The sequence below is a fragment of the Natator depressus genome, chromosome 8, assembly GCF_965152275.1.
Source record: "Natator depressus isolate rNatDep1 chromosome 8, rNatDep2.hap1, whole genome shotgun sequence".
Lineage (NCBI taxonomy): Eukaryota > Metazoa > Chordata > Testudines > Cheloniidae > Natator > Natator depressus.
The window spans coordinates 81292312-81306881 of NC_134241.1; the positions used below are offsets into that span (position 1 = coordinate 81292312).

Genomic DNA, 14570 nt, shown 5'->3' on the forward strand with positions numbered 1-14570 from the left:
TTCAGTGGATTTCCTGTACTTTTTCTCAGGCTGTTACCCTTAAAGTGACAAAGCCTGGCAGAAATCAGGACTTTCTTCAAAATGAGGAAAGCAATAGGGACAAGAGCAACTACAGGCAGCCGGGGTCTTCTCTCAGAGATTCTGACAGGGACTAGCCAGGGGAAGCCTGCAGCAGCTTCTGAGTTGCTTACCAACCCCTTGCATTCCTCAGTCTGTCTGTTCCTCCCATCCTCTGTGATTTGTCCACTATTCCCCTGCTCCAATCTGCGCCACCACCCCTCCCTCTCTACACTCTGCAACTGCCACCCTCCCAGTCCCTGGTCTGCTCCACCCCCACTGCACTATCTAATCTGCCTCCACCCTCCCTGCCACTGATCTGTCCCTCATCTGGCTTGCCACCCTCCACCCCCACCATCTATTCCACCACCACAACAATCTGCTTCTCCATCCCTCCACTGCCCTCTGAGCCCCTCAAACTACTCCTCTAGCCTACTCACCCCCTGATCTACTCCATACCATACCCCTGCCTGCTTATTCCCCTATGCTCTCTCATCTGCTCCTTATCTTCCCCTGCAGATCTGTTCCTCTCCTTTTCTACCCTGCCTCTCCAGCTCCTGAGTCACTAAGGAGTTTTTTTGTGGGGGGAAATGAGGCCCAGGGTAAAGGGCAGGGTAAGGCCAGCAGCTTCACTGGGGTTTCACGTTCCTAATGGGCGTGTACAGGCACTTCGCACATGCTCATACATTCTAAGGCAGGGCAGGTTCTTCTATTACACAGGGGCTCAACGCCAAGCACTGCATAGCAGCACCGCCAATGAAACTACTCCCTCTCCTAGGTAGGTGATTTTCCTTCCCAAATAAGTGAGGGGCAGGTGGAAGAAGATGGTGGGGGGTTGGAAAGATGAAACTGGGGGACAAGTTTGCAGGGGCTAGGCAAAGGACAGAGTCAGTGGCAGCTGAGGGGAAAACTCATGGGTAACAATGATTAAAAAGTTTCCCAGAACTCTGGTTAGTGCTGCTGCTGCATTTGACTATCCCATCGCATCAGGGTAACCCCAACATCTCAAAGGCCATCGGTATTCGCTCTCTGAATCCCTCAAATGCTTGCATTTATTTCATTCTGTAATTTGCTCTGTAAAGCCAAATCTATTGATTTGTCTTGGTGAGGGATGTTCTTGGACTTCACTTCTCCTCTAGCTTTTTTGCTTCTGATATCTGAAAGATACTCTGAACAGTAAAAATAAATGAACGAAAAGATGAAATTTGGGAGGAAATGAATTGATTTGGTTTGTATATAGTTTTTAAACAAATATGTAATTTTTAATTTTTTGAGTTTTTCATGAAATTTTTATTTGTCCAGTAAAGCAACTTTTCAGTGAACTTTTCAGGGGCAGTGAAAGCTGTAATTGTAACACTAGACTAGCAAGTATCCAGCATGATATTTTGGTAGAGAGAAGCAGAATTGCAGGGGAAGGGAGTACCAAGAAGGGGCTTTATGTTTTGTAACTTTCCTTATGTCTTTTCTCATGGTTTATAAAGTACAAAGTCAGAAGTGTTTTTCCCCTCCAGTGTTAGCTGCCTGGTTTTCTTAATGATTTATATTTATGTGAGTGGGCATGTATAATTTTTTGTGAACTGTTAGTTTCCTCAAAGTCAGCAGTTCCTCTGTCTTTCTTTGTGTTGAAAACTATACACATGTATACAATGGGAAAGCAGCTTCTTAATTCAGGAATCGTTTAGTGGGAGAATGTAGAAGTAGCACTTTTGGAACACAGACATGATATTTAAAAAGACTTCCTTTAAAATGATTTGGAGGGTTTTTTAAAATGATAATGCTACAAATGTTATTCCATGGGAATTAAATCTTCTCTCAGATTGTGACTATGTTCTGTGTTAACTAGATATGGGTAGACGTGGTTTAAAAATTCATCGGGGAAACTCTCACTGGTATTTTTCATCTGGTTATTGTTGGGTAGTTTGGATTACACTCCAATTGGATTACACATAATTCTGGATACAAAGGCAAGTATCTGCCTCTTCAATGGGAATGAGTAGAAAGCTTTGAAAACCTTTCAAAGGTTTTTCCCACTCCACTATGCACGTTTTATGTTGATCATCAGTTTAAGCTTGTTGAACACAGGTTCCAATCCTCCAAAGGCTTAAATGTATACTGAATTTTGACAATGTAAGAAGTCTCATTGAGTAAGTTTTTACAGGACTGGAGCTTCAATCCTTTGTACCACTTCAGTGATACCATACTCTTTAATGTTTACATAAAAACAAAGAATGGCCATATTGGGTTGGACCAATGCTCTATCTAATCCCATGTCCTGTCTTCTGACAGTAGCTCGTGCAAAGTGCTTCAGAGGGAATGAACAGAACAGGGCAATTTACTGAGTGATACATCCCCTGTTTTCCAGTTTCAGCTTCTGGTAGTCGGAGGTTTAGGAACATCCAGAGGATGGGATTGTGTCCCTGACCATCTTGGATAATAGCCATTGATGGACCTATCCTCCTTGAAATTAACTAATTCTTTTTTGAACCCAGTTATACTAATTTTCGCCTTCACAACATCCCCTGGCAATGAGTTCCACAGGTTGACTGTGCATTGAGAGAAGAAGTAGTTCCTTATGTTTGTTTTATACCTGCTACCTATTAATTTCATTTAGTGATCCCTGGTTTTTGTGTTATATGAAGGGGTAAATAACACTTCCTTGTTTACTTTCTTCATGACACTCATGATTTTATAGAACTCTATCATATGCCCCCTAAATCATATCTTTTCTACGCTGAACAGGTCCTACTCTTTTTAATCTCTCCTCTCCTTTTACGGGAGCTGTTCAGGACCCTAATCTTTTTTTATTTTTTTTGGCCTTCTCTGTACCTTTTCCATTTCTAATATATCTTTTTTGAGATGGGGCAACCAGAACTGCACATAATATTCCAGGTGTGGGCATACCATGGATTTATATAGTGGCATTATGATTTTTTCTGTTTTATGATCTATCCCTTTCCTAATGGTTCCTATCATTGTTAGCTTTTTTGACTGCTGCTGCACATTGAGCAGATGTTTTCAGAGAACTATCCACGATGACTCCAAGACCACTTTCTTGAATGGGAACTGCTAATTTAAACCCCATCATTTTATATGTATAGTTGGGATTATGTTTTCCAATGTGCATCCCTTTGCGTTTATCAACATTGAATGTCATCTGCTATTTTATTACCCGGTCACCCAGTTTTGTACCATCCCTTTGTAACTCCTCACAGTCAGCTTTGAACTTAAATATCTTCAGTAATTTGTATCATCTTCAAACTTGGCCACCTCACTGTTTACCTTGTTTTCCAGATCGTTTATGAATTTGTAGAACAGCACTAGTCCCACTATAGATCTTTGGGGACCTCTCTCCAATGTGAAAGCTGACCATTTATTCCTACCCTTTTGTTTCCTATCTTTTAACCAGTTACTCATCCCTAAGAGGACCTTCCCTCTTATCCCATTAGTGCCCATTTTGCTAAAGAGCCTTTGGTGAGGGACCTTATCAAAGGCTTTCTGAAAATCCAGGTACACTATATCCACTGGATTACCCTTGACCACATGTTTGGGTTTAGAATTCTCTCTAAGAATTCTAATAGACTGGTGAGACATGATTTCCCTTTATAAAAGCTGTGCTGGCTCTTCCCTAACATATTGTGTTCGTCTACGTGTCTGGTTGCTGGAACGCCCCCAGTTGGCTGGGTATGTCCTGCCCATATCTGATTTTAGAATTCAGTATGCATTTTAGAAACAAACAAACATGGTTTACATTTGTTTCAGTGTTTGTGTCCAGTCTGCTGGACTATGGCTACACTTCTCCGAACTGCAACATGACGTGCCATAAAGATGCGGAGTGTGAAGTTAAGGGTGGCGTGCAAGGCTGCTATTGCTCCCCAGGATTCACAGGAAATGGCATACATTTCTGTCACGGTAAACATATTTTACCTATGTACATTGCTACAGGGCATGAAAAATATACCCACTACCTATTGAGGACTAAATTTATAACCAGAATAATACCTATGCTGACATGCTACCAAGGCTAAAAAACTGAAGTGCTATCCCTGGTAATTTAAAGTAATAGTGGGTACTGTATTTTATTGCAACTTGTCAATCAACTTTCTATCTAATATTTTAATGTAATTTACCATATTACATCTCTCTTGTTTTATTAGACCTGCTTTCCCTGTTGGACTTTGTTCCACTTTGTCTTTTCTTTCCTATGATAGATAATTATATATTTTCCCCAAGTTACTGTCAGCTATTTGTCCTTATGCCCTCCTCTTCCCCCACCCCCTGGAAAGATTACAAGAATAGAAGTACACAATTTATGGAAAGAATAGTTATATAGATCACCTACATTGATTGGTTTCAGAGTAGCCGCCATGTTAGTCTGTATCCGCAAAAAGAAAAGGAGCACTTGTGGCACCTTAGAGACTAACACATTTATTTGAGCAAAGCATGCGATGAAGTGAGCTGTAGCTCACGAAAGCTTATGCTCAAATAAATTTGTTAGTCTCTAAGATGCCACAAGTTCTACATTGATTGTCTGCCTTTTTCCACTGTTGCCCACCTCAGTGCTACCAACCAACTCTCATGATATCTGATGTTTTTCCTAAAGCCCCAGATCCTGGAGCCCTGTGATTAAGTGAGAGTCTCAACTTTAATTAAAAAAAATAACTTTCTGTGGAGAAAAGCTTGAAAAAGTGAACCCTAAAGACTAATAAAACAGAAGACAAATAAAAAGAGTCCTAAATACATTATTTTAAGCCAATCTCATGGATTTTAAGACAATGACATGACTTTGGAAGAGCCTGACTCAGTATTTTTGAAGCTTGGATAGGCAATACTGCCACTTCCACACTCCTTCACACCGATTCTCTTGTACATAAGGCTTTTCAACTTTTCTAGACACCTAATATTAATAACTGAAAAGCCAATGTTCCCCCTTTCACCCCAGCTGCTGGAAAGGGAAGTAAGCTGGGATTCCTAACAGGAATCTGTCCCTTGGGGACTCCATCTTTCATAGGTATCTGATAGGTATCTGATTACTTTGAAGTTTCCCTCATCTCCGGTCATATCCCTCTGGCTGCTGGAAGGGCTAAGGAATTTCTTTCTCTCTGTTCCCCTCTCCCATCCCAATCTCTACTCTCAGCATTCTGGGCTTCTGCAACATATGTGGAGAGAAAGGGAGGTCCTGCTACTCTATCCCTCTCTCTGCTTTCAGGCTGATGTAAGTGAGGTCTCTATACTCTTCCTCTCCCCCAGCCTTCATTTGTGAGTTGCCCTTTGCAGTGAATAGCTGTAGTGCCTGCCTCTGCTGCTCCAGCTGCTCGTCGGGCTATGCCCAGCTGCAGCACTGTGACCTGGTTCTTGTCGGTTTTCACTGCTGCTCACTACATCTTTAATAGCAGTCATGAACTGTAACCAGTTCATGTAACCCTGTAACCCTGGTCAGAGCTTCCCCTAGTGCACCTTGGCAAAGCTCTGAGCAGAAACAAAGGCACGGAGCTAGCTGTGAGCAAAATAAAGAAAACATCTCTGCACTTGGGAGCCCTTGATTCAGGTTTATAAACCTAAAGGCTAGAAATTTACTTTCTTTTTATGAAAGCAAAGGACTTGAAGGTGCTTGCCTGGGAAAGCTGCCTTCCCTGCATGTGTCTAGGGAATGTTTAAGTGTAAATATAACTGATCAATTAATGAAAAACTGTAGTGACAAAAAACCCAGGTCACCTGAATCCCAGTCCAATGATCTATCCACTAGACCAGTTAATCTAATTGATTGCAATGTTCAATACATGTTTGCAGAATCAAAATCTCTATTTGTGAATAATTATTCAATGAAAAAAATCCAAGAATTTCAATTAATATTATTTGCAACTCACAGTTCCTTCTACCCCATTATCATGTCACTAGGATATTTTTTCAGTGAGGAGCAATTATGAGTCAGCAATTAAATTCACAGCAAAGATCACTATCTCCTCTTTCACTATCCTTCCTCCCCAAGGTCTGAGGTTTTTTTAATGTTTATATTTGTTTATTTTAACACACACACCCCCCAAAGACTTAGAGACACTTATTGGTTACCATTACACCAGCTGCAGTTTAAGACAAAAGTATCAGTCATTCTCAAAGCCTCAGGCTTGATTAGCTGTATAGAGTTATGCTAAGTGTCAGGAAGCTCAATCCTTCAAACCAAATTCCTAAAAGTGTTCAAGCAAGGCAGCTTCCAGGCCGATTCATGGTGCATCACGGTGAAATCAAGACTGTTAGGGTGTGTCTACACAGCAAAGAAAAGCCTGGGACTGGCCCGTGCCAGCCATCTCAGGCTTGTGGGCCTCAGGTTGCAGGGCTGCTTCATTCCTATGGACACTTTCAGTCTCTGGCTGGAGCCTGAGCTCTGGGATCCTCCCATTGCGTGGTCCTACAGCCCGGGCTCCAGCCCAAGCCTAGAAGTCTACCCAGCTATGAAACAGCCCCACAGCCTGAGCCCTGCGAGCCCGAGTCGGTTGGCATGGACCAGCGTGGGTTTTTCTTTGCTGTGTAGACATCCCCTTAGAGGCCTCAGTTGGGTGAGACCAACAGTTTCTATAACAAACTACCTCTAAAATCACCAAAGTCACTTACCCTCCAGCTTAATAGCGCAGTTCATATGTGGGATGTTCTTTCTGAAAGAGAGGCTGTGTTATGCAGAACATTGTCAACACTGTATGTATTCTTCTAATAGCATAAACAGGTTCAATTTAATTGGATAGGCTCTAAAAAGGATTAAAAATGTAGTCAGGCTACACCCCATCATAATTAGCTTTAAGCTAAAAAAAGTAGAGCAAAGCTGCAGTTGTTTAGTGATATATTAGATCTTATTGTTCTAGATAGAGCATGCAGCACAGCAAGCTACACATGTCTCTTCAATTAATAATTTTAGGCTTTTATGATGATAATTCAGTCACCTTCAAAGCAGACCATCAATCATGCGTTAACATAAGCATTTTTTTCTAAATAGTGCATATAATGTCATTATGTAAGAATTTTAGCCCTTTTTGTTATTTAGAAAGGTTGTAACAGTCATAATTACTGTCATTAACATGAATAATGTTGCACTGCGTAAGCCTATCTTCTCCTCTGTATTGCATCTTTTTGCTGATAACCAACCAAACCACAGTAGCTCTTTCTTTTGAAAAAGAAGTTCAAGCTCCATTTTTGTCTTCATGATATGATTTTCTCTCTGTAAAATGCTTTTAACATCAAAACACACCCGTTGTCAGTTTAATTCCAAGTCAGTTTATATAAAACTGTCCCTCTTTATTTAAAGGGACACTTTCAATTATTTCTAAGTGGTTTTAATTTGTCTCTTTACACTCAATTGCTTGTAACACCTTTTAAGTACTTGTAAAAATTATTTCCCTGCCAAGTCTGTCTTTTCAATGTGATACACTTAGACATTTCCCTCTGAGTTTATTGTGGAGCACAAGGCAATATAGTCCTGTTACTTATTTCCCAGCACTATCATTGATCAATCATGAATCACTGATGTCAGCATACCTTAGGGAATGGGGTTTGTTGGTTAACTTGTCCTCTCTTTGCCAGCTGGCTAAGTGACTGCAGAGCACACAAAATTATTGGACTCACTGTGTCTAGATAGAGATACACATATATATATGAATTTAATTTCCTGGTGTCAAAATCATGGATTTTAAAATAATTATCCTTTTAGAACCGTGTGGATTTTTTCCCACCAGATTTCAGGCGTTTTCAATTAGGTCATGTTTTGGACCTTCAGGAAGCATGCTTTCATCCAATCCTGCAAACAGTTACTTCCGTGCCTAGTCCCATTGTCTTCAGTGGGAATATGTGTAGGAGTGAGCATAGCTATGGGAATGACTGTTTGCAGGAACTGGCATCTTTTATGTATTAGCATTATAATTTACCCAGTGATAAATTCTGTCTGCATATAATCCTCCAGAAAGCTACAGATGAGTCACTTTTTCAAACTTTACACTTCCTTGCTGCAAAATAACCTTACATTTCTCTTATTTCTTGTAAAAGATCTATGTCTCTAACTCTCTATTTATAATATGACACAGAGAGAATGACCTTACAGAATGTAACCATTTGCCTTCCAGGGCTCGGTTTGGAGGCATATATAATAGTGGGAGTATATTTTGAATATAATGCATGTGGTTGTATATTATTTGAATATAATGCATGTGGCCTGCATATTTCCTGACATCTGTAATTGAACTTGCACAGCTAACATCAAGGTAAAGCATGAAGCTAGCATTATGGTGAAAATATAACCAAATAGGACTGATTTATCAGAGAATTAACTTTCTTTCATGCAAGATTTCTGTGGATTTTGTACAAATAAATAGAATATATCTACCACTTTCATAAATCCTTTTCTTTATATAAAAAGGGTGACCTTTTTCTTTTGTACACAAAACATCCTTACAAGCTACAGAGAACAGAACTGGCCACGTAAATTACATGTTGCTTGCAATCCTGACTTCCTCCATTCCAAAAAACTTTCAGACCTTTGGAGAAAAGCAGAGTGCGGAAGTGAAGCTTAAGTGAAGTCAATCTTTTATTTTTAAAACAGAGAAAAATGGCCTGGCACCATTTAAGCTTTGTCAAGCAGCTCTATCATTTCAACACTGGCTGCCTCTTGCATGCTGACTGCCAATTTGCGGCTTTGTTGGCACACTGCAGAAAATTAAAGTAAACAGTGTGATCACCGTGTTTACTTTAACTTTCTAAAATATGGCAGGAAAATGAAGCAGTGCTGTTTGTTCCAAGCGTGCAGGCAGGAAAAATAGGAACACAATATCCCTCCAGATTTCCTTTTAAATGTCCATTGACAATTAGCCTTCTAAAAGATGAATCAATCTTATTTGTAAAGTAGATGCAGTTTTTTCAGACATAGTGAGTAAGGAATGATGCCATCAAGACAACTTTAAACTTTAGTAGGACACAGGGCTCTGAAAAGCTATCGTGTCTCTCTGTTCAATATGCAATAGAGTAATATTTATCAGTTTCCTAGAATCACAGTGTAAAGTAATATTTTATACCAAAATACAGAAGCCCTGTTTGATTGTTGGTAATTTACCTAAATTCAGCTAAATCAAATTGAAAGCCTACTGGAAATCCAAATGTAGATATATATTATTAATGTGTCTCATTTTATTGAGAGGCACGGTGTTGGCTTTATGGCTTTAGCCAACTCTGAAGATGATCTCTCCTGCAAGATACCAGGTATCACCCTAATGTGATGTTGTCATATTCTATCATCCAGCCTTCATGGCAGTCACTGAATTCATTTTGATTCATCAGTGTCCCTATGGTCATTAAATGGTATAGGTGTATGGGTTCCAGAGAGATTTTTCCTTATAAAGTAACATGACCCTATAAAACCACTGTCTCTAGTCATTTTTATTCTATAAAAAGATGGTCTTTAGCAGCAAACAGTCTAGTCTAAATGCTGGCCCAGCAAAGGATAATTTTTGTTGTTAGCAGCAGATACACATCAAATATCACAAAGCTTTTACTTCTATGTTTACCAAAAAGCCTAAAACCACTGACATAAAAGATCCAGTCCACCCACTTCTAAATCCATCTCACTGGTATCAGTAACCAGAAACCATAAAGGCCAAATTACAGCAGCTTTAGCATAGTGCAGAGGAGGTGGGAGATGATATGCGTTAGTTAGACACATGTTATTAGGCTCAATACATGGTTAATAGGGCAAAATTCTTTTGCCTGTGTTATGCAGAAGATCAGACTAGATCATCTAATGGTCTCTTCTGTCCTTGAAATCTATTAAACCCTTTTGCTCCATCATCCCTCAATGCAGGATACAGGCCATGTGGTTGATCATGTCCTAGTAGTGCAAAGATAGGAGCCACCATTGCTGACATCCATGCATGCAACTCAGAGTAGTCTACACTTCCTGTGCACTGGCCAGAGGCTGTGGGTCTGTGAAGAAGGAAATTGTACAAATATAATAGGGGCTATCACTGAGTGTACTCACCCTGGGTTCCCAGAAGCATTGTGTGTACTCCTGACCTCTGTAAGCCCATGTACTATCTGTAGGCCACCATTTGGGTACTACACCTCCTCATCATTTTCACAGCAGCTCAGGCTTTCTTAGCTATAAATAAGATGAAAGTGAAATAAAGTCCCAAGCCTACAAACTATTCCTCACAAGAATAGTTATGCTGAGGTCAATGGGCAAGAACTGCTCACTTGACTAGGAGTTTGCGGTATCAAGTCCTCAGTCCGTTGTTCATGAAGATCTGAAGTAATGAAAAGCTTGGTACCGACACATTGTACTCAAACCCTAGCTTCTATTGAAAGTAATTTAATTTTTTTCTTTACATTAATATTGGCTGGCTTTGACATTCATATTATTAGTTAGGGTCCTCCTGGGAGACTGATCATCATTCGGGGAGAAGGGGCTAGCTGAGTGAAGTGTGTGCATAGTCTTGTGAATAAGGTGCCTGACTTTGGAATATGGTATAGCACACAGATATGGGTTCAAGTTTTCTTTGTGCTTCTATTAAAATTCTGTACTTTATGTAGTAAATAATGTAAGGGATCTTCTGAAATTTGCTGACCTAGGAAAGTCAATCCTTCTTGCAGATCAGGAGGCTGGAAAGGCTGACCTGAAGCACAGTTCTGCAACATTGAGTTGTGAAGGAGTCCCAAGGGGTTATGAGCACTTTAACTCCTGTGTCCAGTCCTCTCCTCCACATGGACTAACAGCTTCATTAGCAAACTTGAGGCATACTGAGCGTGTGTAATGCTGACAGACCCTGGTCGTCAGTGGGTGGGGTCGAACTGGGGACCTCTGGAGCTTAGTGCATGAGCCAAAAGCCAACTGGCGCTTAGCTAAGGCTGTAGAGCAGACTCATTAATCTCTCTCTCTAAGTGGTCTCGATGCCACTAGATGGGACAGAACACCACACCTAGGAGGTGTGTGGGTTACATACTTCCCCTAGCTGAGGAAGCGCATCCCAAGCTTCAGAGACTTCCCAGTTGAAATCCCAGACGAGCCCCCACTTGTAACGCCAACAGACCCCGGTCGTCGGTGGGCAGGATCAAATCAGGGGCCTCTGGAGCTTAGTGCATGAGCCTCTACTGCATGAGCTAAAAGCCAGCTGACTCTTAGCTAAGGCTGTAGAGCAGACTCATTAATCTCTCTCTCTAAGTGGTCTCGGTGCCACTAGATGGGACAGAACAACACACCCAGGAGGTGAGTGGGTTACACATGCTCAGAGCATTCTCAAAGCATGCCAGGACGGCTGGGCCAAGTCTATTTCTGCCTCCCGGAAAAAGGGCAGTTGTAGGCATGGTGCTGATTTAGGCAGCCACAACTTCTTCTGAAGAGTTTCTGTACATGAGATGTCACCAAGGCTTCTGTTTTATTGGCTCCTCTCTAAAGAAAATATGTGATTCTGGATGAGCAATATAAAATCTGAAGAAGAAAATCCAGGATAGAAAAAAATATATTTGTTGAAATGTTTCGTGCCTCTGATCTTGGGCATGTTATTGTTTCATTTTCCTAGCTGTGACATGGGAATAATCATACTTCCTTTCCCAAGATGAGGGAGGCTTACTTTATTAATAATTGTAACATGACATTCTTTGATGGAGAATGCTATATTTACCTGTCTAAAAGGCCAACACTTTAAAAGACAAATTATTTAGTTGTGTCTTATTTAAACTGATGCTGTCAGGGCTGAGATGTCCAAAGTATGACCTTCTGCATAAAACTTGATTTTTCAAATGTATTTATTTATTTGAATTTCTGCCTAAACAAAAAACAAAAACAAAAATAAAAAACACTGCACTCATTTTATCAGCTCTCCCAAGCAGCCAACCCAATCTTAACATCCTAGGTGGCTGACTGGAGACATCAGAAGAAAATCCAGGATATTCTATGTTCATTGTGGATATGGATGTGCATGTGGTGTGAGCCAGCCCACTACATTGTACCTCCACATCTTTGCTCTTCTTGGGCGCCAACAGGATGAGGTAACTAAGGATTCATATTAATTTTAATCTGTGCTATCTGTCAAGAACAGAGCTGGCAGGGAAGCAAAGGGACATTGGAATGCAAAACCCTTGTGTGGGATCCCAACAAAGATGCTGGCCTGGATCTTAAAATTTTGTTCAGTGTATGTCATCCAACTCATTGGATGAGGTTTTTTTAAAATATGATTATGGTTCATTCTTTCAGGATAAGACACATGTCTGCAAGGATCCAGATGATAGATTAGCTGAAAAAGAACCAAGTGCATATATCTGTCCTCATACCAAATGGCAGAGGGGTACAGTGGATAGGGCATGGAGTCAGTCACTGGACATGGTTCTATTCTTCGCTCTGCCACTGACTTGCAGGTTGACCTTTGACAAATCATTTCACCTCTCTGTGCCTCAGTTCTCCCATATGGAAAATGAGGATAATATTACTGGGATGCTCCGCTGAGGAGACCCAGAACTGTCAGCCACTGTGTTATCCCGCTGTCTCAGCGGGAGTGAGCTTTGCTGGAGATTAGACTTTGTCAGCTCCCTGCCACAATGGCCCATCTGCTTTACCAGCATACTCCTCAAGACTCTGTCAGTCAAACCTTGCCTTCGTGGCAATGATCAATGAAGCCAGGTCCCCAGAGACATCTCTCTGCAGTGTCCAGTCCCCTCTCACTAGACACTCAGAAATTATTAAGTTCACTACCTCCAAAGAGCAGAGTGTACACCAGCCTGTTAACTTAGCTGAGAACTCACACTGTAATTCAATATAACAGCACTGAGATAGTTTATGGTCAAACTAAGAATAAGTTTATTAACAAAGAACAGAGATCTAAATTATATGAAGCAAGAGGAAAAAGAGACAGTCATGGTTACAACAAAACAAAACACGTTTTATAGAGACTAAAACTTAATTTTAGCAAGTTACAATCTTTGTCTAAAGCAGTTTTCTTACTTCCATTAATTTACCAGCAGCCCTAGCCCTCCTGGCCAGGAGGTCCAGCTTTCACAGGCTCAGAGGATGCTGTTCCCCATGTTCCCTAAGTGATGGATTCCTAAAACGTCTTTTTGCTCTTCTGATATTACCCAAAGTCCATTGTGTCTGACTCAAGGGCTAGCAGGGCTTCCTGGGATGCAGATTCTGTCCCCTGGCATGATTGTTAAACTGTCTTATCCCTGCTTGTTAGCTTGATGAGGTTGTTTACCTTGTATGTAAATGTACTTTAATTGTCCTCTGCCTGTTATCAGGCCGGTCAGAAAGGGGAAACCATATTCCTTTGTCTAGGGTAGGCTTAATGTATGCACTGCCGCTCAACCACATTTGAAGAACATATTTCTAAGCACACATCTATAACTCCCTGTATGTAACCCATACATACATCACTCAGTGATTTTCGGGATCAGCATGTCACCAGTTTACGTATGATTGCTTACAAGACATCTTTTTGATACGTATTATGACAACAGGGGACAGTGTCATACCTGATATGACTTTCAGTATGTTGGGTACTCTGCCAGTTGGCATTAAGGGGCTCCCAGGATCACAATTACTTATCCACTTTAGAAAAAGTACTTTGAGATCTATGGATGAAAAGCACTATACGAGCACTAAGTAATATGGATTTGAACAGATGGATTTGAACAAATTGAAAATAATTTGGCATGTTGTTTCTTGGCTAGGGTGCATATTTAAAATGGAAATAGGTCCTATGAAACAGGCTACCGTGAAGAAATGATGAGATTTTACATGTTCTACAAGTTATGTATCTCAGATGACGGAAAAAAAATCCTCTTTTGTTTGTTTTATTTATATTTTATTTCATTTGAAATCATACTTTGAACATGAGTAAAGTTCAGTAAGTGAACTTTCTGAATGGGCCAGAAGGAACAAAACTTCCTCTTTTCACATCTTTAATCATATCCCTACTCTTTTAAATTGCTTCTGGTGGCCTCTGACTAGAGCTAAAAAAAAGGTGGGTAGCTGATGTGATAGAAAAGCGTTATTTTCCCCTTCTCAGAAATGTTCCTAAACCTTCAAGTTGATTATCCAAATATGGATTACACATTTAATTTAAAATGTGCTTTAACATTCGCCAAGTGTTGCTGACTTCCTTTCTCTAAGAAAGATCCTTTTCATCCTGCTTTGTGGCTCTAAAATCAATCAACATATTACATGTTTAGAGGATGTGGGGAAATTCATTTAAGAAGCTGTAAATGTATTATCTTAGAGTCTGCTCTACTTTGTGTCTACCAGAGATATGATTTTATATCCGGTATCTCTAGTATCAAAAGTAAAGCGGTCCCAAGGTCCAGAAGTAACAAATATGTATAGCTAGCTTGTTTGTCTGAAATAAAGTGAAGGTATGTATTTCCAGCATGTGTCTATGTATTAATGTGTGTATATTAATGTGAGTATACACCTATGTGTGTATACAGATATGTATGAAATTGAATTTACATGCAATAATATTCCCTAGAAAAATATTTGGAACAAAAATATGAAGCTA

The 14570-nt window shown here is 40.3% G+C and overlaps 1 protein-coding gene across 1 annotated transcript in view; it reads left to right on the plus strand.

The window, feature by feature from the left end:
* Window positions 1–700: 700 nt before the first annotated feature.
* The window catches only part of ADGRL4 (adhesion G protein-coupled receptor L4), a 96617-nt gene continuing 82747 nt past the window's right edge, over window positions 701–14570 (plus strand). Inside the window, exons 1-2 of the mRNA XM_074961460.1 lie at window positions 701–835; window positions 3817–3966. Of these exons, the coding sequence (XP_074817561.1) occupies window positions 814–835; window positions 3817–3966 (172 nt within the window). The 5' untranslated portion in view covers window positions 701–813. The remainder of the gene's footprint in view (window positions 836–3816; window positions 3967–14570) is intronic.